A 26,257-nucleotide genomic window follows, 5' to 3' on the forward strand; every position below is an offset into this window, starting at 1 on the left:
GCAGCCGCTCCCTCCCCAGGCCCCCCACCCCCCCATGCCTTCCCAACTCTCCCATAGCCCCCCCAGTCCCCCACCCATGGGCCACTGCGGCCCCCTCCCTAGAACCCCAGCCCTCTACATGCCCCTCCACCTCCTTATGGCCCCCCAGCTCTCCCCCACCTCCCCCACCCATGGGTGCTGACCACAGCAGCCCCCTCCTCAGTCCCCCAGCCCCAAATCCATTGGCACTGACTGCAGCAACCCCCTCTCCAGTCCCCCAGCACCCCCCACCTCTCCATGCCCCCCCAATCCCCCACCCATGGGCACTAACCACAGCAGCCCCCTCCTCAGTCCTCCAGCTGTCTCATCTCCCTATGCCCCCCAGCCCCAAATCCATGGGCACTGACTGCAGCGGCCCCCTCCCCCACCCTCCAGCCCCCCCACCTCTCTATGCTCCCCCAGGCCCCTGACCCCCCATACCCCCTGCAGTCCTCCCATAGCGCACACCCAGGGGCTCTGTCCTGAGTGGCTCCATTTCCCCCTGCCCCAACTTTCACAACCCTGTGTCCCAACCCACAGTCGCCTGACCCCTATTTCCCCATGCCCTCCTCCGCAGGCCACCCCAGCCCCCCACCCATGGGCATTGACCACAGCAGGCCCCACCCTAGCCCCCCATGCTCCACTCCATGCCCCCCCACCTATGGATGCTGACCCAAGCAGTGCAGTATGGGCCCCTCCTCAGCCCTTCATGCCACTCTCAGATCCCCCATTTCCCTATGCCTCCCCATAGCTCACCTCCACGGGTGCTGACCTCAGCAGCAAAGCACGGGTCCCTCCGCAGCCCACCATGACCCACCTGCCCTCCTCCAGCGCCCCACCCACAGGTGCTGACCTGAGCAGCACAATGTGGGCCCTTCCTCCTAGCCCCCAGTCCCCCCCCAGACCCTTTTACCCCTCCATTTCTCCCACTCCCCCTCCCCCCCAGCCCTCCCAATGGTCCCCCCATGGTCCAACTGCCCCACCCCAGACTCCCACCCACCCATGGGTGTCCCCAGCCCCTCTGCCCTTCCACACCATTCCCAGGTCCTGCCTGCCCCCCAGCCCCCTTAGGACCCTCCACTTCCACTGGCAGCGCCTTCAGCCCGGGACCTGGCCCAGGCTGCAGCCACCAGCCCTGAACCCCCTGGGAAGGCAAGGGGCAGCCAGCCCAGCCCCACATCCACCACCTAGCAGCCAGGAGCTGGCCTGAGCCCAGGGCTCCGTCACAGCATCGCCACTGGGGACCGAGTGTGCCAGGGCCCTGTGCCCATGCAGCCCAGCATGTCCTCAGGCCACCAGAGCCGACCCCAGTACAAGGGCATCCCTGGCTGCCTTGTAGGCTGAGAATAGGGAGCAAAAGCCAGGCAAAGCAAGGAGTGGGAAGAGGGTGGGTTAGAGACTCAGCCGCTGCTGGGAGCCTCGGTTTCCTATGGACCCAGGCGCTGGGCCACATTTCCAGCAGAAATGAAGATCATTGCCAGCTGCTACATGGGCGTTCAGGGCATTTGTTCACCACTCCCACTCAGAATGGCTAGGAGAGTGAACTCTTGGCAAGACTCAAGCTCCAGAGTCACCACTGAAGCCACTTGAAGCCACTTTTCATCATGGGGACCTACCAGACACCTCATCACTAAAACGTGTGTTTGTATTTTGTATTAGTTTCCTTTATATTTAGATTTCCTCCTCCCATGTGCAGGAGCGCTTGCCCCTCAGTGAGTGGGGAACAACCCGCTGCCTCTGGAAACCTTCAACTCTCACAGCAGGTTCTCTCCAGGAGCTGACACAGCAGATAGGGCAGCAGTGTGCAGCTTCACAGAGAAGGTTTATTTTTAGCGCTTTGCTGGATCAGTTTAAGGGCACCATATGAAACGCTTCTGTCTATGGCTGAGCAGATAAGGAGAGAAACGTCCTCATCCATGGAGAGCCCTGCAGTGAAGGCAGGGACACAGATATCAACAGGGAATGCGCAGGCAGGCAGCTCCCAGTCATCCCCAAAGGGTTTATCAGCAGAAGCACAGTGCTAGGTGTTTACACCGATGTTTGCAATAACCTTTTGTCCTAGGGAGTTTGCTAATGGACTTAAAAGAAGTTTATCTTTCAGGATACTGTGGAGGAAGTAATAAGTAGTCACACGCATCCCACTGCAAGGGATATCCAAGGGCGAGGGAGGGGATTCTGCCCCTCTGCTCCGCTCTGGTGAGATCCCACCTGGAGCTCTGCATTCAAATCTGGAGCCCTCACCACAGGAACGACATGGATCTGTTGGAGTGAGTCCAGAGGAGGCCACGGAGATGATCTGAGGGCTGGAGCACCTCTTGAACGAGGACAGGCTTGCCCCTTCAGCTCCCCTGCTTTCGGTATGAGATGAATCTTAGAATCATAGAATCATGGAATCGTTCAGGTTGGAAAAGAGAGAAAGTTGCCCAGAGGTTGCCCAGAGAAGTGGTGGCTGCCCCATCCCTAGAGGTGTTCAAGGCCAGTTTGGATGGGGCTTTGATGGACCTGATCCAGTGGAAGGTGTCCCTACCGATGGCATGGGGTTGGAACTGGATGGGCTTTGAAGTCCCTTTCTAACCCAAACTACTCCATGGTTCTACGAATAGAACCATATTCTACGAGTAGAACCATACGAGTAGAAGGGGGGAGCCAGCAGGACCCAGGAGGACCCAGGAGCCTTTTCCTGGCTGTCAGAGCCTGCTTGCCAGGAACAGTGGGGGTTGCGACACTGCACCACAGATGCCTGCCCTCCGGATCTCACCATGGGGAGGAGAAAAGTGAATCACAAGCAAATTGTGCAACAGTATTTGAGTTTGAGGAGGTTTGCTTGAGAAGAGCAGCGGCGACACACTGGTTGGTCAAACCCTCTGACAAAGCAGGGCCCAGCCCTTAATGTGCACAGCGAGGAAGACAGCTTTGTCATCCAGGAGGCATCCACAGCCCCACCACTGCAGTGAACAAGCGGCTTTGTTTTCTCCAACTCCTCCTCCAGCCACAGCAGACACAGGGGCTCCAATGCTTAACCATGGGCATAGGTCGGGCCAGCTGAGGAAAGGGTGGTCCCACCATTTCTGGTTCCTCACCTGGAGGGGTGAGCTCCCATGGAGCCCTCCAACATAATCTGCCCAGTCACAGAATCATAGCATCATAGACAAGTTTGGGCTGGAAGGGACTCTAAAGCCCATCCAGTTCCAACCCCCTGCTATGGGCAGGGACACCTCCCACTGGATCAGGTTGCTCAAAGCCCCATCCAACCTGGCCTTGAACACCTCCAGGGATGGGGCAGCCACCACTTCTCTGGGCAACCTGGGCCAGGGCCTCTGCACCCTCACAGAAAAACATTTCTGCCTAAGATCTCATCTCAATCTCCCCTCTTGCAGCTTTAAACCGTTCCCCCTCATCCTATCCCTGCACTCCCTGATCAAAAGCATCTCTCCAGCTTTCCCAGAGCCCTTTTCAGTACTGGGAGGCTGCTCTATGGTGTCCCCGCAGCCTTCTCTTCTCCAGGCTGAACAACCCCAACTCTCTCGGCCTGTCCTCTGAATGGAAGGTGCTCCATCCTCAGGTTATCTTCATGGCCTACTCTCGACTTGCTCCAACAGCTTCATGTCCTTCCTGTGCTGAGGACTCCAGAACTGGACACAGGGCTCCAGGTGGGTTCTCACCAGAGTGGAGCAGAGGGGCAGAATCCCTTCCCTCATGCTGCTGGTCCCACTGCTTTGGATGCAGCCCAGGACACAGTTTGACTTTCTGGGCTGTGAGAACCCATTGCCGACTCATGTTGAGCTTCTCATCCCCCAGCAACCCAAGAAGTAAAAACCTCTGGGAATGAGAAGTAAAAACCATACAAGGAGAGTCCCCTATGCTAGTTTTTCTTTTCTTTTGTGGTGTTGGGTCTCACCAGGCTTCCCAGCCACCCTCCACACAGCCAGACTGAGAAGCTTCCAAAAAGGCCACAAGCTGGTGTTTGCAGCTGCTCCAACCACTGCTGCCTGGGCTTTCACCACCTCGGATTGCATGTCCCTGCCTCTTCCCCCATCTGTCTCCCAGGCAGGGCTGTAGTGAGCAGCCAGAGAAGAAGAGGAACAAGAAAGGCAGCTCCTGGAAATGAGGACCCTCTCCTGTGCTTTCTATTCCAGCTGGCACAACCTCGTCGAGAGCAAAAGGACTTGGTTAGCACTTCCGCGGCAGGGAGGATGCAAAGGTCACACAGAGCCCAGTGGCCCCTTGGCAGAGGGCTCACTGTGCCGGGCACGGCTCTGATTTCTGCACCGTCACCTCGGCTCAGCTTCTGGTGAGGGAGGGCCAGCACGGGCAGCTTGGCAGGGCTCTGCCCAGGGGTGGGCAGCATGCTGGGACACGTTGAGGAGCTTTCTGCCCTTGTCACGCCCTGTCCGGCTCTGCGCAATGGGTCAGACCTTGGCCATGCACGCACAGTGATACCGAAAATGCCAGCAAATAAACTCTCTGAGACTTGTTTTGGAGTTCTAGAAAGTGAGCATCCTTTATCAGGCCTGGGTAACATGACGGAGTGGTCTCCATCCATCGTGTGCAGTGAAACAAGAGCTGGGACACTCTGGGACACAAGAGCATTGCCACTTACAGGCATATGGATAAATTTCCCCAGAAATCTTATGCATCTTCTCTTACTTTCAAAGGTCTAATTCTAATGTTATTGTGAAACTTCACAAGAGTCAAACCTCTTGCTAATTTGGAGCCGGCTCCAGCTCTCTGCTTGACCTTGCCTTTGCGGTAAGAAGGGATTCTAAACAGAGATGGTTACAGAAAAAGAGACATCTGTTCAGCACAGATCATACTTCACACAGGGTGTTATCATCTTCAAAGAATAAAGAATGTCAGGGAAAGAAACTGTCTAAAAGAAAACATGCTCTCAGAGAAAGAAAACGTGATCGGGGGACATTCTGTCTAACCTTCAAAGAAACCAATTGCTTAGAGGAAACTTAATTCTACTACTTAACTCTTAACTACTACTTGTATCACCAGGGGCTCCTTCTCCAGGTTTAATGCATAAGGACCTCAGTCACAGAACCTTTGGAATGGTTGGGGTGGGAGGGGATCTCAAAGCCCATTCAGTTCCAACAGCTTGCCACGGGCAGGGACACCTCCCACTGGATCAGGTTGCTCCAAGCCCCATCCAACCTGGCCTTGAACACCTCCAGGGATGGGGCAGCCACTACTTCTCTGGGCAACCTGGGCCAGGGCCTCCCTACCCTCATAGGAACACATTCCTTTCCAATATCTCATTAAATCCTCCTGTGCCTCTGCCGCCCCAGGACAGCCACTCCCTTCCAAGAGGTCCAGCCCCTCTGTCTGCTGCCAGAAGCTTCTGCCCTCCAGTTGTAGCATTGATTGCTTCTGCTGGGTCATGATCCCACGCTGCCAGCGAGCAGGGGAAGAAGCTCCGCATTGTTGTCGTCAGTGCTTTGCAGAGCCAGTCACTGCCTTGTTTGCTAAGGGTTTTCACCAGGGAGTGGAGCAGCGATCAGAACAAGGGACTGAGATGCAGCAATCGCTGACTCGCCGTCACCGCTAAATGATGCTTGGACCTCTGCAAGTGGCACCACCGCTTCCCCCCCCCGGCACCCAGGAACTCACTGTGAACCCAGCACAGAGGCAGAGTCACCTTCAATTCCTTATTCTTTGCGAAGCTGCTCACGGTCACTGAGTGAAGGGCTCTGCAGAAGCACCTTAGCCGTAAATAAGCAGCTACCTGCAAAGGAAGATGAAGCGTCAGTCCCTGGATCAGTGTAGGAAGGGGCCCACCCCATGCTCACTGAGGATTTATTCTCCTCAGAGGAGGGTCTGGAGGGATCTCAAGGGAGTGTGGGAACACCCCAGTGCTTTTACTGAGTGCTGGGCAACCAGAGCTCTGCCTCTTTCAATTTCATCTTGCCAGCAGATTATGAAATCCTTTAATCTCCAAGCAATGATGCTGATCAAGTCGCCTTACACACATTGCTCACTCCATATCAGTCGGAAACCCGGATCCAAGATAATAGCCTGGAGCCTCCCATGTGGATGCCAGCCATCCTTTTTTCCCCTCTTCGGCTTGTGTGGGGTGGAAAGAGGGATGGTGGGGAACAGCCTGGGGCTGCGGGACCTTGTAAGTGGCTGCAGAGCTCCCTTGGGGAATGCAGGAGTCAGCATAGACCTGGGAGATGGCTCAAGGGTGCAGACAAGGGGCATTGGGCATGTGTAGGCTCCCAGCCTGCAGTCCCCAAAGCCAGGCAGGGCTGCATCTCCTTCCAACCCTGACCCAGTAATCAGAAAAGTGGCATAAGCTAAACCATGCAACCCCACATTCCAATGGGATTCATTCTCTGGGGCCAAGCCAGAGGGTCTTCTCCTCGAGGGCAGCCCCAGGGACGTGCAGCAGAGGCAGCCCTTTGCAGCAGCTTATATTCCTCATCTCTCATACATCAGGAGGTGCAGCTCATCACTCTCCTGGCTGTTTTAAACATATGGAGGTCATTTGGAAAAGGCGCAGTTTCCTTTAACAACCCACGTGTGGATGGGATGAGGTTGGAGCTCCACACCCTGAGCTGGCTCCCATACCGCTGCTGACATCTAATTGTAGAGGAGTCAGCTGCCGGCAAACTGATCCATCCTAAATCCTGGCTTAGTATGAGCTGCGCTTGCCCCTTCAGCTCCCCTGCTTTCGGTATGAGACGAATCTTAGAATCATAGAATCGTGGAATCGTTCAGGTTGGAAAAGACCTCTAATCTAATCCAGCCCATCGTGGAGACCAAGTGGCACCAGCCCCATTCTGCATCCCAACCCTGAGTTGAGGCCACAACTAGAACAGCTTTGAGATAATCTTGGGTGGGCTGATAGAGTTGGGGTTGTTCAGCCTGGAGAAGAGAAGGCTCCAGAGAGATCTTAGAGCAGCCTTCCAGTACTGAAAAGGTCTCCAGGAAAGCTGGAGAGGGGCTCTTGATCAGAGAGGGCAGGGACAGGATGAGGGGAAACAGTTTAAAGCTGAAGAGAGGAGATTGAGATGAGATCTTAGAAAGAAATGTTTTCGTGTGAGGGTGGTGAGGCCCTGGCCCAGGTTGCCCAGAGAAGTGGTGGCTGCCCCATCCCTGGAGGTGTTCAAGGCCAGGCTGAATGAGGCTTGGAGCAACCTGATCCAGTGGGAGGTGTCCCTGGCTATGGCAGGGGATTGGAACTGGATGGGCTTCGAGGTCCCTTCCAATGCAAATCATTCCATGATTCTGTGATTCGATGAAGGGTTTGGGAAGGAGGGATCTGGCAGCACCATCCAGCCCCTCTCTGGGTGCTGAGCGCCATCTACCTATGGGGAGACAAGGCTGTTGGTGGCTCAGGGAGTTGCTGCCCAAGGACAGAGGCTACAGGTCCCAGTGCATCCCTGCACCTTTTCCTCTTCCTCATGGCTCCCTTGGAGAGCCCAGGGTGATCCAACTGCCCTGGGGGCTGCAGTGCTGAAGGAGATAGGACTACAACCACAGGGTCCAGAGAGTGGCAGGGTGTCACTGCCAGCACTGGGTGTCCTCTCTCTCCCACATCTGCCTGTCTCAGGCTGATGCTGCTGCCCGGGTCAGCAGCTGGGAAACCCAAGAAGCTTGGGCAGACACTGGGAAGGGCATCACAAGGTCTCCTGGCACCCCACTGCCAGCACCCAATGCTCATTCCGTGTCACCGTGCCATGGGTGTCAAGGTGGAGGGCTCTCCATCACTGCCACGTGCATCAGTGCAGCCTTTGTCCTCGCTGCCAGAGGCACTGGAGCCACTGCCAGAATTCTACCCAGCTTGGCAGGATTCCCTCCCACTCCCCATTAATTCCTTAACAACTCTGGCCCCAGCTTTGCCAATTCCTGGCAGCCCCAGACCCACAATTCCAGGAGATGCCTCACCTTGGGGGTTGCCCCCCGACAGATGGTGCTGGGTGTCCCAGACGCCGGGGACATGTGGGGCCACAGCCCCTCCAGCTCCTCCTGGCCACCCACAAGGGCTGGGAATTGGCTTATTTTGCATTTTCAAGCATTTTTCCCAGTGTGGAGCATCACACTGGAGCAGAGGTTAGCTGTGTGTCCATGGGAGCGGGGGAAGCTCAGGGGGTGTAGCTCTATCCCACGCCCACAGCCACCACAGCCCCCCAAGGTGAGGGCAAGTGCTCACGTCCCTGCTGCCGGGGCCCCAGCACAGGAAGCATCGAGATCCCTGCCCCATGGCATGGGCAGAGCCAGGCAGCACCAGGGTCCCTGCCCCATGTCACAGGCAGCACTGAAGTCCCCACCCCATGGCAATGGGCAGACACTTCTCCAGACAGGGCAGGAGAGGGGAGGTGGCCCTGGTGAAGACCCCTGTCCCATGTGTTGTCCTCCTAGTCAAGGTGAGGGGGAGCATGGAGCCAGGGACATGGCTGCTCCGAGTGCCCATGTGGAGAGGTGGCCTCATAACCTTGTGAGATCCCCTGGGCTCAGATGTGGGGTGTGGTGGTGCCCAGTCCCACATGCAGCATGGTGTGTGGTAAGTCTCCGTCCTGCGGTGCCCTGGCCCTATGCTTCAGCACTGGGATTGGGGCAGCCCAGGCTCCAGCAGGCACCCCCCCATAGCCCCCACATCCCAGCCTCTCCTTCCATTCTCTACCGCCTCCACTTCTCCATAGCCCCCTCCATCTCTTCTCCATCCCCTCTCCATAGTCCACCTCCCCCTTGCCTCTTCATCTTCCTCCATCCTCTCCACCCCCTTGCACCCATCCTCCACCACTTCCATCTCCCCCCATCCCTTCTCCATCCCTACTCCATAGTCCTTCCACCCACTCCACTGCCTCTTCAACCCTCCTCCACCCTTCCACCCCCTCCATTTCCCCATCTCCCCTCCATCCTCTGTCCATCCTACTGTCCCTCCATTCCCATCTACCTTCCCCACCATCTCCTTCATCCCCCCTGCATCCCCGTCACATTGCCCCTCTCATCCCACTACCATCCTGCTGCATCCCGCTTCGACCTCCTCACCACACCCTCCACTGTTGCTGCCACCCCCTCCATCCCTCTCTACCCTCCTCATCTCCTCCACCCTTCTGCATCCCTTCTCCATTCCCCCTCCCGATCCCACTTCCCCCTCCCTCCATCCCGTTCCATCCTCCTCCATCACCCCATCCCCCCCTCATCCCATTCCATCCTCCTCCATCTCTCCATCCTCCATCCCCCTCCATCCCCTTCCCCACCTGCCCCATCATCTCCTCCACCTCCCCTGTATCTCCCTCATTGTCTCTCCTCATCCCAATTCTCCCTCCTTCCACCCCCTTTCACCCTCCCCCCCCATGCCCTCCTTTGTCACCACCACCCCCTCCATCGCTGGGGCTGTGCCTTGGGGAGAGGACCTTCACCCCTTCCCCACAAAGCTCCCTCTGGAGCCAGAGCCCTTGGATCGCACCAGGCAGCAAATACCCTAATTAATTAATTAATTATGGGCTAATCTCTGGCTGCAGGGAGAGGGCAGCTGCTGGGACCCCATTAACGGCGTGGGTGGTTGATCTCCCCCTGCAGCCCTCTGCTGCCTCTCCCGTACAGCACTGGGGATTATTCCCACTGAGATGCATGTGATGCTGTGCAGGGATGCACCAGCCGTCCCGGAGCTGGCGGAGAGACAGGGAGCCCGGGATTTGCTGTCATTGGGGACACACAGAGCTCGAGCCAGTGCAGCCACCCACAAACACCATAGGACGGCTGCCCTGGCCCCGTGGGAGATGGAAGTGGGGAGATGACCCTGTCTCAGCTGCCAGGCCCGGGATGGGCACCTTCCCTGTCCTATCCCACAATCCCGCAGCCCATGTCCTTTATCACACATTGTGTGCTGTGCACCCCACAACGTTACCCTGCATCCCACACCCTAGTTCTAAACCCGTATACCACATCCAGTGCCTTCCATTGTGCATCCTAGTCCTGCTTCCAATACCCTGCACTCCCGCATCTCACAAAACTACCCTGCATCCCACACATGATTTGTGCATCCTGCATCCCAATCCTGCATCCCTCATCTTATGCAACTTGCATCCCAATCCTGAACTCATATCCCACGTCCTGCACCCTCCATCACACATCCCAGCCGCTCATCCTAGCTCTCAGTCCTGCATCCTCATTCCACATCCCAATCGCTTCCTGTATCTCACATCCTGCATTCTGTATCCCGCATCTTGCACTCTGTATCCCAGCCCTGCAGCTACATCTCACATCCCAGCCCTGCATTCCACATCCCAATCCTGCAACTCATGTTCCAATTCTGTGTTCTTTATCCCACATCCTGCATCCCAGACCTGCATCCTTCATCCTGCATCTCATTCCTTCCTTCTGTACCCTGCATCCCAATCCTTCATCCCACGCCCTGCATTCCAATCCTGTATCCCGCATTCTGTATCCCACATCCTGAATCCCCGTTCTGCATCCTGCATCCCAGTCCTTCAGCCTTTATCCTGCATCCCAGCCCCGCCCCGCCCCCGCACACAGACCGGACTACAACTCCCGGCATGCCCCGCGCCCTCCGCTGCACATAGCCAGGACTACAATTGCCGGCGTGCCCCGCGCCGGTGCTCACCCCCCCCACCCCACCCCACCCCCACCCCCCCCGTGGTCAGAGGCGCCGGAGCCAATCACCACTCACTGCTCCTGTCGGGCCCCGCCCCTCCCCTCGGCCGCAGCCAATCACAGCTCACCCCCCCCTTAGGCCCCCGCTCTCCCGCGGCCGTAGCGATGATTGCCTCACCCCTCCCTCCACTCACACAGACGTGGTGAGGCCGCTGTCAATCACTGCTCACTCCCCATTTAGGCCCCGCCCCTCACCCCTGTCTCAGTCAATCACCGCTCACCCTTCCCTTAGGTCCCGCCCCTCTCCGCGGCCCTGGCAATCGTCGCTCAATCCCCATTCAGGCCCCGCCCCTCCCCGTGGCCGCAGCCAATCATGGCTCCCCATTCCCCTCAGGCCCAGCCTCTACCCCCTGCTTCAGCCAATCACGTCGCGTCTACGCCAAGCCCCGCCCCTCACTGCCGTCCCCGCACCCTCGTGCGGCCGCTGCCAATCACCCCTCCCCTCAGGCCCCGCCCCTCCCCTCAGCCGCAGCCAATCACCGCTCACTCCCTATGCAGACCCCGCCCCTCACCTCTGCTTCAGCCAATCATATCTAGCCGACTCCAAGCCCCGCCCCTCCTGCCGTCCCCGCCCCGGGCGCGGCGGCCGCGCTGCCCTGAGGGGCCGCTCGGCTCCCGCCCGGCCGTTGGCGCCGGGCCGTTGGCGCCGAGCGCTGATCCCCCCGAGCCCCGCCATGGCCGGGCGCTCGCGCTGCGAGGCGCTGAAGGTGGTGGCGCGGTGCCGGCCGCTGAGCCAGCGGGAGGAGGCGGCGGGCTGCGAGCGCGTGGTGCAGCTGGACGTGCGGCTGGGCCAGGTCAGCATCCGCAGCCCCCGCGCCGCGCCAGGCGAGCTGCCCAAGACCTTCACCTTCGACGCCGTCTACGACGCCGACTCCAAGCAAGCCGACCTCTACGACGAGACCGTGCGGCCGCTCATCGATTCTGTGCTCCAAGGCTTCAACGGGACCGTTTTCGCCTATGGCCAAACCGGCACCGGTAAAACCTACACCATGCAGGGCGTCTGGGCCGAGCCCGAGAAGAAGGGCATCATCCCCAGCTCCTTCGAGCACATCTTCACCCACATCTCGCGCTCGCAGAACCAGCAGTACCTGGTAAGGGCCTCCTACCTGGAGATCTACCAGGAGGAGATCCGGGACCTCCTCGCTAAGGACCAGAGCAAGAAGCTGGAGCTGAAGGAGAACCCTGAGACGGGAGTCTATGTCAAGGACCTCTCCTCCTTCGTCACCAAGAATGTCAAGGAGATCGAGCACGTCATGAACCTGGGCAACCAGACGCGCTCAGTGGGCAGCACCAACATGAACGAGCGCAGCTCCCGCTCCCATGCCATCTTCCTCATCACTGTCGAGTGCAGTGAGACGGGGCCCGATGGTGAGGAGCACATCCGTGTTGGCAAGCTCAACCTGGTCGACCTGGCTGGCAGCGAGCGACAGAGCAAAATGGGGGCCCAGGGAGAGCGCCCCAAGGAAGCGTCCAAGATCAACCTCTCCCTCTCCGCCCTGGGCAACGTCATCTCTGCACTTGTGGGTGGCAAGAGCACGTACATTCCCTACCGGGACTCCAAGCTGACCCGCCTGCTGCAGGACTCCCTTGGGGGTAACGCCAAGACAATCATGGTGGCCACCTTGGGCCCAGCCTCTCACAGCTACGAGGAGAGCCTCTCCACTCTCAGGTTCGCCAACAGGGCCAAGAAGATAAGGAACAAGCCCCGGGTGAACGAGGACCCTAAGGACACCTTGCTGCGGAAGTTCCAGGAGGAGATTGTCCGGCTGAAAGCGCAGCTGGAGAAACGTGGGATGCTGGGGAAGAAGAAGAGAAGAAGCAGCCGGAGGAAGAAAGTGGTGGATGGGGAAAATGCCACTGAGAACGAAGGGGAGGACGATAATGAGGATGGGCTGGAGAAGAACATGAAGAATTACTTGAAGGAGCAGAAGGAGAGACTGGAAGAGGAGAAAGCTGCTATCCAGGATGACCACAGCCTGGTGAGTGAGGAGAAGCAGAAGCTGCTGCAGGAGAAGGAGAAGATGATTGAGGATCTGCGGAAGGAGCAGGAGGCCACGGAGCTGCTGGCCACCAAGTACAAGGTAGGTGTCAACATGAACTGCATTGGAGGACAACCTGCTTTGCCTCCAGCCCCTTGTGGGCTGCTTGAATGGGTCCCAAAGAGTGTGTCCAAGCAGGATGGACAAGCAGGGTGTCCAAGCTGGATATCTGAGCCAGATGTCCAAGCAAGGTGCCCAAGGGCAGCCCTGTGCTCCTGCATGACGGTGGGCTGGGGTTGCCTTCAGACATGGTCTTGCCTGGGGACCTGATGTGGGAGCTCCTGGGGGTGTGGGGTGGGAGAGGCCACGAGGGAGAGGACCACTGATGACACGAGTTTGCTGTGCTCAGCTGCAGTCCCCTCTCTGCACAACAAAGCACTTTGGAGTGGGAGCGATGCAGCTCTGCAGGGACCCCCCTGTCCCTCCTTCCTGCCTCAAATCCTTCCTGGCAGCTGGGAGCCGGAGCAGGGTTGGCTCCAGGTGTTGCACCCCACCAGCTCAGGGATGCTCAGGGATGTGGGGCTGAGTGTGAGCAGGACCGTGGCAGTGCCAGCCTATCTCCAGGTGGCCATGCCAGGCTCAGGTGTCACCACTGCCTTCCCTGGTGAGGCTGGGGGGTCTTGAACCCCTCCCACCCGCCCAGCATCAACACGGAGCTGGGGCAGCAGCCACAGTGATGGGGAAGGAGCCCCAGCACCCTGCCCTGCCGCGTCACGCTCAGACATAGCCCCTCCGTCACCGCGGTGGCCCGGATGCAGTGGAGACCTGGCATGGAGCCCTCCAGGCGAGGACGAGCCAGGGCATTGGTCCTCACCGGGGAATTCAAGGGCTGAGCAGAGGGATGCGCTCATCCCCTCCTCCGTGGCAGCTGCTGTGTTTGTGCAGCCCCAGGGACGCGCGATGATGCCCAGGGATGCGTGATGATGCCTGGATGCCTGCACAGAGCCCCGCGGGCTCACAGTGGGCTGTGCAGCCAGGCAGAGCCATGGCGCTGGCATGACTGGTGTCCCACAGTGGGTGTCCTGGCAGAGCAGGATGCTCGGCGCGGAGATGGGCTCCTCACACGCCACTTTGGAGCGCAGGTTGTCACTGGCAGCCATCCCACATGGACTCCTTGTCTGGCACCAGGCTGGCTCGGGGCCACCGGCTGCCCTGGAACTGCTGAGTAACACAGCAGGGCTGGAGGCGAGATGACTCCGCATCCCTGTTGGTGGCCTTTGGAGCTGCTCTGTGTGCTGGACTGTACGAGACAGTCACACTAGTGACGCGTGGCCAGGGGGACATTGCCAGGGACTCTGGGGGCTGCACTGAGCCCATGGGCAGCTCTGCTACGCAGCTGAGCCAGGCAAGGAGGCGCCCAGGTGAGCACCTTGGCACCCAGATGTGCACTGTGGCACACAGATGTGCACCATGATGTTCAGATGAGCACCTTGGCCACCTGATGAGCACCGTGGCATGCAGATGTGCCTGGTGATGCCCAGATGAGTACCATAGTGCCCAGATGTGCACCGTGATGCCCACGTGAGCACTTTGGTGCCCAGATGTGCACTGGGATGCCCAGATGTGCACCGTGGTGTTCAGATGAGCACCTTGGCAACCATCTGAGCACCGTGGCACACAGTTGTGTGTCTTGGTTCCCTGATGAGCATCATGGCATGCAGGTGAGTACCATGGTGCCCAGGTGTGCACCACGATGCTCAGATGAACACCTTGGCATACAGATGTGTACTGTGATGCCCAGAAGTGCAATGTGGCACCCAGCTGTGAGCAAGGGTCTGCCCCAGGTTGGTGTGAGTGCTCAGGGCCCCTCACCCGTGGGCTCTGCTGGCTTGCCAAGGCCTGGGTCAGCAGGTGGGAAAGTGTTGGCAAAAAGTTCTTTGGGAGCCGGGAATGAGTTCCCATAAGAAGCTTAATGTTCAATCTGTCCCCCATGCTAAAGAAGATTGGAAGTCATCTTTGTTAGAGGGAGGGAGAAAACGACAGCTCTATGAAACCCCTTAATCGTGCAGTGAAGCTGGCAGCGGGTGGTGAACCCTGTGGGGAGAACTGGGAAGAAAATAGAGGAAAAGTAGTGGGGAAATAAGGGAGAAAACAGGGGAAAAATGGAGCAGGAATGGAGGAAAAATAGGGGAGACATAGGGGAGGAAATAAAGGAAAAATAGAGGAGACATAGGGGAAAAAATAGTGGAAAAATAGAGGGAAAATGGGGGAATAATAGGGCAATAATGGGGGAAAGAAGGGGGAAATGGGGAGAAAATACGGGAAAGTAGTGGAGACATAGAGAAGAAGAGGTGAACTGTGGGAAATAGGGAAATAATAGGGGAAAGAATAGAAGAGAAGTAAGGGAAAAATAGAGGGGAAATACGGGAATAATAGGGGAAAGATAGATGGAAAATAAGGGAATAATAGGTGAAGAATAGGGGGGAAATGGAAAAATAGGGGAATAGTAGGGGAAATATAGAGGAAATGGGAAAATAGAGGAATAATAGGGGAAAATGGGGGAAAAATATGGTTAAAATAGAGGAATATATGAGAAAAATAGGGGGAGATGGGAAATAATGGGGCAATAATGTGGCAAATAGAGGGAAAATGGGGCAAAATATGGAAAAATGGGGGAAATATGGGGGAAAATAGAATTAAAATGGGAACAGTAGGGGAAAAATAGGGAGAAAATAGGAGAGTAGTAGGGGGAAAACGGGGAGGCAAAATAGGGGTTATAACAGGGGTAAAATAAGGGCAAATATTGCCCCAGCACTGCCTGGTGATCCTTGTGCCCTCAGTACCAGTGTCCCCCTGTGTGGCATCACAGCCCTTGGCTGTGGCAGCAGGGAGTGCGGGGAGGGAGCTTTGATTTCGGAGCTCTTGTTCCAGGGGTGCAGAGGGACCCCAAGTCATAGAATCATAGAATCATAGGTTGGAAAAGACCAGTTAGATCATTGAGTCCAAGTGCACACGCCTGTGGTGAGGGCAGAGCCATGCCGGTGTGGTGGCAGACGGTGGCTTGCAGGGACACCAGGGAATAGCTGTGGATGCTGTCTGGGAGATGAATATTTAACGCCGTGCGCAGGGCTGTGGTGGCATGGGGACGTCTGGATCCATCCCTGCTTCTAAGCGGCAGCTGTGGGAGCACAGGTTGCCAGCTACACTGACACCCTGACACCGGTGCGGGTGACACATACCCTGGGCATGGCAGCACACCGAGCCTGTGTGGGTGTGCAGATGTGCACCGGCACCTGGTGCTTGTATGCACAGAAGCACATGTGTAGGTGTGTATTTGGCATGTGTGCATGCAGCCGGCACGTGTGTGCACACCCCTGAGCCTGTGCACACGTGTGGACATGTGTTTGTGTGTGCGCATGTGTGTATGTGTGTGCGTATGTGTGAATGCATTTATGTACAAGTATGAGTGCACGTGTGTGTGTGTGAGTACATGGATGCACGTGTGTATGTGTGTTTGAGTGTATGTATGTACATGTGTGTCCGTGTGTGAGTGCCTGTAGGCACGTGTGTGTCTGTGTCCATGTGTGTCTGTGTCCATGTGTGTGTCTCTGCGTGCATGTGTATATGGGTGTCTGCACGTGTGTTTATGTGTGTGTGCATGCATCCAAAGAAGCGTGGCCAGGAGGTCAAGGGAGGGGATTCTGCCCTTCTATTTCTGTCTTGTGAGACCTCATCTCAAGTATTGTGTCCAGTTCTGGGATCCTCAATATAAGAAGGAGATGGAGCTTTTGGAATGGGTGCAGAGGAGGCCACAAAGATGGTCTGAGGGCTGGAGCACCTCTCATATGAGAACACGCTGAGAGAGTTGGGGTTGTTCAGCCTGGAGAAGAGAAGGCTCCGAGGAGATCTTATAGTGACCTTCCGGTACCTGAAGAGGCTACAAGAAAGCTGGGGAGGGACTTCTCACAAAGGCTTGGAGTGATAGGATGAGGTGGAATGGCTTTACATTGGATAGGGGGAGATTTAGACTAGACATAAGGAGGAAATTCTTCACTGTGAGGGTGGTAAGGCCCTGTAATAGGTTGCCCAGGGAAATTGTGGCTGCTCCATCCCTGGAGGTGTTCAAGGCCAGGTTGGATGGGGCCTTGAGCAGCCTGATCTGGTGGGAGGTGTCCCTGCCCATGGCAGGGAGATAGAATTAGATGATCTTTAAGGTCCTTTGCAAACTAAACCATTCTATATGTGTGTGTATGGGTGTCTGCACATGTGTCTGCATGTGCACGTGTCTGTGCATATGTGTGTGTGTGTGTGTGTGTGAGTGCAGCCCTGGGCTTGGGGAGCCCCGTTCCCGCAGGAGGCAAAGGGAGTTGCTTCTGGGCTGGGGGTGATGGGTGGGATAAGGGGGTCCGGACAGGGCGGGTTGGGGTGGGCACACACACTTACAGAGCCTGACTGAGCTGCAGGAAGCGCTGCTGCAGCATCGCCCTGGCAGGTCCCAGGGGCTCCTCAGGGCAGAGACCCCCACCCAGCTTGGCACAGCACAGCTTGGCGTGGCTTGGCATGGCTTGGCCCAGCAGAGCTCGGCGTGGCTTGGCTGGGGGTGGGCAGCCAGGACTGGGTCTCCGCTGTCGGCAGCTGCTGCATATCCGCCGCATCCCATGGGCTCGCAGCTGTGCGGAAGGAAGCGGGAGCCACTACAGCCTGGGCTCAGTGCCAGCAGCTTCCACCAGGTCCCTAGGGAGGGGACATGTCACTCAGACCCCCTGCTCCTGGCCTGTGATGCTGAACCAGTCCCCAGCTCATCAGTGTCTGTGCGCAGCCCCCTCCCCATAAGCCAGAGACCAAAGCATGTGTGGCACCAAAAGCTCCCACCTCTCTGAACCCAGGGGTGAGGACAAGGACCCCAGGATGGGGACCAGGTACGAGGGGGACCACCCAGCAAGGGTGGCCAGGGCAAACCAGGGGTGGGTGTGACCACTCAGCAAGGGTGGCCAGGGTAAACGACTTGGGGCCATGCTGACCCTGACCCTGCTCTGCCCCCCAGGAGATGGAGAGCAAGCTGCTCATTGGCGGCAGGACCATTGTGGACCACACCAACGAGCAGCAGAAGATGCTGGAGCTGAAGCGGCAGGAGATAGCTGAGCAGGTAATGGTGTAGGGGTCAGACCTGGATGGGGGTGTCCTGTGGGGCTGGTTCCCACTCCTAGCTCTGAGTGTTTCCTCCTGCACTGCAGAAACGCCGGGAGCGGGAGATGCAGCAGGAGATGTTGCTGCGGGACGAGGAGACCATGGAGCTGCGGGAGACGTACACCTCCCTCCAGCAGGAAGTGGAGATCAAAACCAAGAAACTGAAGAAGGTGAGAGTGTGGCAGGCAAGGATGAGCGTTCCTGTGGACGCTGGGGATCACCAGAGCTCCCAGAGCCACAGGACTGAGACTCTACTCTCTCCTCAGCTCTATGCCAAGCTGCAGGCTGTGAAGGGGGAGATCCAGGACCAGCATGATGAGTACATCCGCGTGCGGCAGGAACTGGAGGAGGCTCAGAACGAGCAGACGAGGGAGCTGAAGCTCAAGTAGGTGGTCATGAATCCCTCATGCTTGGGCATAGTCGTGTGGGGTGTGCAGAGCAGAGCTGGGTGTGCAGGGTAGAGCTGGGGAACTGGCAGCAGACGCTGCAGTTGAGTTTGGGGACATGTTGGCAGCTGGAGCTGAGTGTCCCTAAAGTACATGGAGACCAGCTCTGGCCCAGTGTGGTCACCAGAGAGGGAGCTGCTTTAATGGGACCGAGAGTGAGCCCCCAGCCCTGCGGGAGAGCCCAGCAGCATGGTGGCAGCCGGCAAAGCTGGGCGATGTTTTCCTACCAGGAACCACCAAATAGGAAATGGAGCTGCTGGTCCATGACCTTGAGTGGGTTTGTTTTCACTTCAAGCAATAATCTTATCAATAGCTTTAAAAAATCCCATCCAGACACAAATATATTTTAGCATTTTCCAGCTAAAATATTTATACTTCTCATAGAAACAAAATTTCACTTCAAGTTTTGTTTCTTTTCCTTTCAAACATGAGTTAAACTTTTTAAAAGTTGGCAGCTCAATGTAGCAACTCATGGGCTCAAAACAATTTTCTGCACCTGCTCAATTTTCCTCCTAAAAAGGTGGAACTAAAGATTCCTTTCGGGGTCCATTTTGCATTGTTGAGCTTTCTGTTGTTTTCTGGTCAGGGTGGGGCAGTGGACAGGTCCAGAGAGGAGACAGGGCTTCCTGCCTGCACGGAACCCCCAGAGCTGCCTGGTGTCTGCGCCCCTCTCTGATGATCGTCCTCCTCTGTGCTCCTTCTCCTGCTGCACTTGTCTCTCTGGTGGCCGAATCTGTTGCATGTCGGGAGAAAGGGAACGTAGCTGGGGAAGGGTCTGGAGCCCAGGGGTTCTGGGAGAGGCTGAGGGCCCTGGGGCTGTTTAGTGTGGAGAAGAGGAGGCTGAGGGGAGACCTCATCGCTCTCTGCAGCTCTCAGAAAGGAGGTTGGAGCCAGGGGAGGTTAGGCTCTGCTCCCAAGGGACAAGGTATGGGATGAGAGGAAACAGCCTCAAGTTGTGCCAGGAGAGGTTTAGATTGTATATTAGGGAATATCTGTTCATGGAAAGGGCTGTCAGGCTCTGGCAGAGGCTGACCAGGGCAGTGTTGGAGTCCGCATCCCTCGAGAGGTTTAAAAGCCATGTGGATGTGGTGCTCAGAGACAGGGTTCAGTGGTGGGGTTGGCAGTGTGAGGTTAAGGATTGGACTTGACGATCTTAAAGGTCTTCTCCAACCTAAACGACTCTGGGATTCTATGATTATATGATCTGTTGCTTCAGCCTCTCCATTTCCGTCTTCTGGATGTTTTCCCGTTTCCCTGTGTCTCACTCTCTTCCTCCCTTTCCTCCCCCTTTCCAACCTGTTTCCTGTCACTCATCACCCTAACTCCTTCCTCTCTTGCTTCTTCCCACCCTATTGCTCCTGCTCTGTCTCTCCCTTGGCCGGTCGCTTGCTCAGGTACCTGATCATCGAGAACTTCATCCCACCAGAAGAGAAGAACAAGATCATGAACCGCCTGTACTTCGATGGCGAGGAGGACCACTGGAAGCTGGTGCCCACCGGAGGGTACGTCCCCAACTCTGCCCCGGTGCTGCCAACCCCCAGGCATGAAACCTCTGCCTGCGGGGCAGGGATGTCCCCTGGGCTGGGGGGGGACAGCAGGGACACAGGGATGCTTGCAGGTACCTAGTGTGGAAATCATCTCCAAGCCAAGCCTCACAAGGAAGGGCCTTCACTCAGTGTAGATGAGCTCCATTCGTTACTGTTTAGACACATTTTTAGCCGGTATTTAGCCTGGAGAAGAGGAGGCTGGGGGGGGACCTCATCGCTCCCTGCAGCTCCCAGAAAGGAGGGTGGAGCCTGGCCAGGGTCAGGCTCTGCTCCCAAGAAACAAGTGATAGGACAAGAGGAAATGGCCTCAAGTTGTGCCAGAGGAGGTTTAGATTGGGTATTGGGAACAATTTCTGTACCAAAAGAGTGGTGAAGCCCTGGCAGAGGCTGCCCAGGGCAGTGGTAGAGTCCTCATCCCTGGAGGGGTTAAAAAACCATGTGGCCGTGGCACTCTGGGACATGGTTTAGTTGGCATGGTGGGGTTGGGCTGTTGGTTGGACTAGATGAGCTTAGAAGGCTTTTCTGACCTTAATGATTCTGTGATTCTATGTTCCCTAATGCATGATCCTCTCTTAATTCATCCTTTAGAAACAGCAACCAAATGAAGAGGCGGCCTATCTCTGCGGTGGGGTACAAAAGACCCATCAGCCAGTACGCCCGCATGGCCATGGGATCTCATCCTCGGTACCGGGTGCGTCCAAGGGCACTGGTGCATGCCGAGACGACAAGAAGTCATTGGTTAAATGGGATGGGTGGGTTGGTGGATGGATGCATGGATGGATGCACGAATGGATGCATGGATGGATGGATGGATGAATAATGAGAAAGAATATGGAGTAAACAAGCTCATGATGATTTGAGATAGGTCAGGTCAAGCTCCCAACTTTGTCCTCCCACCTGGCAGCGTTGGTGGCTGTGCTTTTAGGTGTTGAGCTGCTGGCTGTGGCAGTTCCTGCTGTTTGAAAGAATGGGACATTCAGCCTTGCCTGCTGACTCAGACCAGAAGAGCCTGAGCACAGCAGGTAGCCTGGGCTCCAGTTTCAAGCTTGTCCTGAGACTGTGTCAGCCAGAGGAGGGTCCCTCTCCCTGGTGTGCTCATCAGCTTCTCTTGGCAGTTGGGACTTGCAAAAGCTGGTGCTGTGTTTTGCCATGCGATGATTCCCGGTGTTGGCTTTCTCTTTGCTCTGTCCTGCTGCAGGCTGAGAACATCATGATGTTGGACCTGGACGTCTCCCCTCCAGCCATCTTCGAGTTTGAGCGGAGCAGGAACCCAGCAGAGCAGGACCCCCGGGCTCTCCACCTGGAGAGGCTGATGCACCTGGACAGCCTCCTGGAGCGGCCAACAGGCTCCCGGCTGAGGAAGTCCCACTCCTGGTGAGTACTGGTGGGCAAGGGGACATGGTGGGGCTGTGGTGTGACCAGGATGCTCTGTGCAGGCAGCATGTGGGTGGAGGCAGGAGGAGGGGTCACAGTGGAGCTACCCATCCCATTTGGGGTTGAAGCTGGCCATAAGTAGCTGGGGTGTATTTTAAAATACACACAATATGGCTTTGGTAAGAGCCGATGGATGAGTATGAAAAATGGGGTTATGGTTTCGTATATCATTATATACATCTCAGCATGGGAAAGACATGGAGCTGTTGGAGCGAGCCCAGAGGAGGCCATGGAGATGATCTGAGGGCTGGAGCACCTCCCATTCAGAGGACAAGATGAGAGAGTTGGGCTTGTTCAGCCTGGAGAAGAGAAGGCTGGGGGAGAACTTAGAGAAACCTCCCAGTATTGAAAGGGGTTCCAGGAAAGCTGAGAAGGGGCTTTTGATCAGGGAGCGCAGGGACAGGATGAGGGAAACGGTTTTCAGCAGCAAGAGGGAAGATTGGAATAGTATGTTAGGCAGAAATGTTTTCCTGCGAGGGCAGTGAGGCCCTGGCCCAGGTTGCCCAGAGAAGTGGTGGCTGCCCCATCCCTGGAGGTGTCCAGGGCCAGGCTGGATGGGGCTTTGAGCAACCTGATCCAGTGGGAGATGTCATTGCCCATGGCAGGGGATTGGAACTGGAAGTCCCTTCCCACCTAAACTGTTCCGTGATTTGATGATATACATCTATCCAAGGAGTAGGACAAAAGGTATTGTCCTTCCCAATGCCAGGTGTCCTTTGGGGCTGCCTGCACCTAAGATTGAGGATAAGGCTGGATTCTGGGGAAAGTGGGAGACAGAGAAGAGGGAAGGAGAAAAGGGAAGGAGAAGGAAACAAAGAGCAATGAAGCTGGTGAGGATATGGAGGATGCGTCTTACAAGGATTGACTGAGGGCCCTGAGGCTGTTTAGTCTGGAGAAGGGAAGGCTGAGGGAAGACATCATCGCTCTGCAGCTCCTGGAAATGAGGCTGGAGCCAGGTGGGGGTTGAGCTCTGTTCCCAAGGAAAAGGTGATGGGATGAGAGGAAATGGCCTCAAGTTGTGCCGGGGAGGTTTAGATTGGATATTGGGAAAAACATATTAATTGTGAAGAGACGTCATTCATGGTGAAGCCCTGGCAGAGGCTGCCCAGGGCAGTGGTAGTTTCCATCCCTGGAAGGGTTGAAAAACTGTGTGGCCATGGCACTTTGGAACATGGTTTGAGGGGCACGTTGGGGTTGGGCTGATGCTTGGACTTGGTCTTAGAGGTCCTTTGCGACCTTAATGATTCTATCAAACCAAGTTTTCCTTATTCATCTCCCCCTCCAGGTGCCAGACGCCTCGGTCACTGCCATCCTCCACCACGCATGTCTCCCTTGCCCCCAGCTCTCCATGCGCCACCACGCTGCCAGCTCAGGAGTGACGTCCTGGACGCCCTCGTCGCGTGCACCGCCTCACAGTGAGGACTGTGCCCTGTCGGTGACCAAGGAAGGGCCCTGGCCGGCAGCATCTCCACCGGTCCCAGTTCGTCTTTGTCTTCAGCTACTTTGTGTGCGTGTGTGTTTGTGTGAGACGCTCACAAGGGCAAGGGGAGCTGCCCCCTCCTTCCTTCTGCCCCCCCTCCCCAATCCAGATCTGTCACTTTATTTATTTAACATATTTATTTATGGAGTGGTTGATGCGCAGAGTCAAGAGGTGCCTTCAGACTGGAGGCCACCTAAGGCTGGCAGTAGGCACCATGCTGACCAGCGGAGCACCCATTCTGCCACCGCAGCCCCTGCGCAGGGCTGGGACATGGGGACACTGTCAGGGTGGGCACCTTCAGGTGCTACCCACCATTGTGCTCCGCAGAGCAGGCAGGAGAGTGCATGTGCCCCTCTCCGGTGGTTTTGGCAGAAGGTGAGGCAACTCTGGACTCGGGTGCTGCATTTGCTTTGCTGGATCCCAGGGATTTTGGTGATTTCTACAAGGACTTGGAGACATTGTGGTGGCACCTCCATGCGCTGGGCTTGTCAAGAGGTCCAGAGGAACTCTCCAGTCTGCATCGACACTGGTGGCAACAGTGACATCTCATTGAGTTCTGGGCATGACTGTCATTCCAGGAATGCCGGCTCCATCCACAGAGCTTGGAGATTAACCAAACCAAGTCAGTCCTGGTGGTGCTGGGGCTTTGTTCCCCTCTGCTGTGCTCTGGAGATGCTGGCACTGTCCTCTTCAGCTGCCTGACACTGGGAATGCTCTCGTCCCTGACTACATGGGTGTTTAACTCCTTAAGGAGATGTAAGTCTCCAGCCCCTTCCACCCACCCTCCCAAAGGTACATGTAGTCTGGGGAGCGATGCTGCTGAAGTGAAACCGAGGGGGATGGGAACACCTCCAGGGATGGGGTGATGTCTAGAGGAGTGATGTCAACATTGCTCTTCTCCTGGCTGGGTAAGACCACATGGAGGTCGCCTCATAGTTGGGAGAAGTTTCCTGGTGGTTGTTGGGTTCACAGAGGGATGGACCTGAAACAGGTAATGGATAAGAGGGGACAAGCTGTGAGGCCACTCTGGCAATCTGAAACCCATTCCAGGGAGCAGCACATGTAGGTTCCAGGACATTGCTCGGTGTTCCTGAGAAATTCAGCAATCCAATGGGGAAGATGGGTCCCTGTTGAAGACCATCCATTCAAGATGGCCAGCAGCTGTGGCTTCCCTGGGATAGCTTCCAGATATGTGGAGATGGAGGAGATCCGTTTGTTTGACAAAGATCCTAATGAATGAGGGAGCAACACCCAGGTTCAGATGGGAGGATTCTGGTCTTCAGAGGAGTGAATGCTGAGACTGGTCCCTGGGAAGGCATATCTGTGAAGATTACAGGTAGGGACCATATCTTAGAATCGTGGAATGGTTTGAGTTGGAAGGGACCTCAAATCCCATCCAGTTCCAACCCCCTGCCATGGGCAGGGACACCTTCCACGGGATCAGGTTGTTCCAAGCCCCATCCAACTTGGCCTTCAACACCTCCAGGCATGGGGCATCCATGATTGCTCTGGGCAGCCAGGGCCTCCCACTGTCTTGTGGTGATGAAGAGAGTTTCTTCTACCGGAGGCCTGGTCATCACTCACCCCAACAGCTCCTGCATTTGGGAGCCAGGGTGAGGGTGGGAGAGGGAACAGCAGTTTCTTCTACTTCAGAGGAGTGCACAATCCACACACACAGAGTGGTCCTGCCTCCTGTTCTTGATCATTGCCCTCTGCCACCATCTGCCCTTTCCCATTTGTGCTCTGTGGCACCTTCTTCCTCCAAAATCCTTGTCCCCTTCCCACCCCAGCAGCTAGCTTGTAGGTGATTTGGGAAGCTGTGGTTGCTCCCAGAACCGAGCTCAGGTCCATGTTCAGCGTGAGAAGGAGTGTGCAGGAGAAAGGGCATTTTAGGAATGGGAGAAGGGTCTCTTCCACGGCTTGGGCTGCGCTCCTGTCTGTACGTGTTGCCCGCAGCCATGGATTTATGTGCACATCTCCAGAGCAAGCTGGCTCTGGCCCCAGGAATCCTGGTGGATGAGAGACCCAGTTCTTTATTTTAGTTTATTAGGGTCGGAAGCACAGACCTGGGAGAGGGCAGAAGCTGGCTGCAGGGAGTCCTGTAGGAATATATTTTCCTCCCTTCCTTGTTTTCTCATTGCCCCAAGTTCATGTACAGCTAGATCAGCAGCTCATGGAGCCCTGAGGTGGTGAAGCAGGGACAGGGTCTCTTAGGTCCATTTTCTACCTGGGGTGTGGAGATGAAGTTCAGGAGCTGATGGTGTCTTCTCTTGCCCCCTTGCTTGCCCCAGGCCATGGAGTGTCATGTTGACGGGTGGATGTGCTCCACACTGCTCTGCCATGGCACACTTTGGTCCTCATCTGTGTCACAGCAAAGGACAGGTCCAGCTCCTTCATGATGGGCTCTGCTTGGAAGCCCTTCCAGCTCAGCCCAGGTTGGACACGTGTTTACCTGGCACAGGGCACAGGCTGAGCTGCTTCCAATACCCAAGCACCGCCTGTGTCGCATTTGTTGTGCGCGTGGGTCTGGCAATGTCCCATGCGCTCACTCTGTCTCTCTCCACGCTGCTGATGACCTCCCAGCCTCCTCAGCGCAACCCCGAAGAAGGCTGTGAGCAGCTGCTGGTGCTTCGAGCTGAGAGTGGGTGAGCTGGCAGTGTTGTCAGGGGTGGCTCCGCAGTCTCTGCATCATGGCAGCAGCCTCTGATGTACATTTGTACTGTTCTCTGGTCTCTGTTGGTGTGTGTGTATCAACATAGGAATGTGTGTGAGTGTGTATGTGTCCCAAGGGATTTGTTCTCCATCAGCGTGAGTGACTGTACAGGGGCGAATCCCAGAGGGGGGACGGGGCTGGGGCTTCTTTTTGTTGTTTAATTGTTCGGTTATTTGGGGTTTCTGAGTTTTTTTTCGGGAGGGGGGTGGGTTTGGGTTGATTGGCAAGGGGAGGGCCTGGATTAGGACCAAATTTTTGTGCCTGTTGCTCTGGTGATTTATTTAGAACTCAAAAGTTTACTGTACGGTGGCCCATCCTCGTCACTATACATAGGAATATACAGGACATATATAAATATATATATATTATACATACGGACGGAGAGAGGGCATTAATCTCACCCCCCTGGCTTTGGATGGACACCTCAATATGCTGTAACGTAGCTTTGTCCTGGTGCTGGGAATGGCCAGAAAGTGCCAGCACTCTTCGGAAAACTGGCGATGGCACCAATAAAGGAATGAACATTGCAAAGAGCGTCTGCAGCCTCCTTCATCCATGGTGCAGGGCAGCTGGAACCCAACGGTGTCACGGTGCCGCGGCTGATGGTTGATGTGAGTAAGAGCCTCTCCGCATTGTGTTCCCTGCTTGGTGGGACCTCATGGATTGTGTGTGTTTGGAGACAGGGATTTGGGATTAGCATTCCTGCTGCTGTGAGAACAGGGGCATCGGTGCCTGCCGACCTGGATTTCTCCAGGAATTTCACCTTTTCAGTGTGAGATGGAGTGTTTGTAGTAACACAACTGTCATTTGTGGGAAGCTTCACTAGG

The 26,257-nt window shown here is 56.2% G+C and overlaps 1 protein-coding gene and 1 long non-coding RNA gene across 3 annotated transcripts; both read left to right on the plus strand.

Annotated features, from left to right (window-relative positions):
* The first annotated feature begins 1,014 nt into the window (after window positions 1-1,014).
* Window positions 1,015-4,497, plus strand: LOC128851621 (uncharacterized). The gene is made up of 2 exons (XR_008448970.1): window positions 1,015-2,375; window positions 3,455-4,497. It is a non-coding gene; the product is annotated as an uncharacterized LOC128851621 (long non-coding RNA).
* Window positions 4,498-11,243: 6,746 nt separating this feature from the next.
* On the plus strand, window positions 11,244-25,629 carry KIF3C (kinesin family member 3C). Of its 2 annotated transcripts, XM_009563750.2 has the most exons (8): window positions 11,244-12,725; window positions 17,668-17,769; window positions 17,858-17,980; window positions 18,077-18,195; window positions 19,651-19,758; window positions 20,392-20,494; window positions 21,002-21,177; window positions 22,523-25,629. In XM_009563750.2, the coding sequence occupies exons 1-8, from the start codon at window positions 11,319-11,321 to the stop codon at window positions 22,614-22,616; spliced, it is 2,232 nt and encodes a 743-aa protein (XP_009562045.2). In that variant the 5' UTR covers window positions 11,244-11,318; the 3' UTR covers window positions 22,617-25,629. The 2 variants fall into 2 exon arrangements, with proteins under 2 accessions (XP_009562045.2, XP_053919340.1); XM_054063365.1 differs by lacking the exons at window positions 19,651-19,758; window positions 20,392-20,494; window positions 21,002-21,177; window positions 22,523-25,629 and adding an exon at window positions 19,473-19,641.
* Window positions 25,630-26,257: the final 628 nt, after the last annotated feature.

Source organism: Cuculus canorus, chromosome 3, assembly GCF_017976375.1.
Source record: "Cuculus canorus isolate bCucCan1 chromosome 3, bCucCan1.pri, whole genome shotgun sequence".
Classification (NCBI taxonomy): Eukaryota; Metazoa; Chordata; class Aves; order Cuculiformes; family Cuculidae; genus Cuculus; species Cuculus canorus.

Bases quoted from the DNA above. Each gene is read 5' to 3' on its own strand.
- KIF3C (XM_009563750.2), top strand. From the start codon at position 11,319: ATGGCCGGGCGCTCGCGCTGCGAGGCGCTGAAGGTGGTGGCGCGGTGC. The intron at 18,196-19,650 runs GTAGGTGGTCAT...TCGCTTGCTCAG, and splicing joins ACGAGGGAGCTGAAGCTCAA to GTACCTGATCATCGAGAACT. The intron at 21,178-22,522 runs GTGAGTACTGGT...CTCCCCCTCCAG, and splicing joins CTGAGGAAGTCCCACTCCTG to GTGCCAGACGCCTCGGTCAC.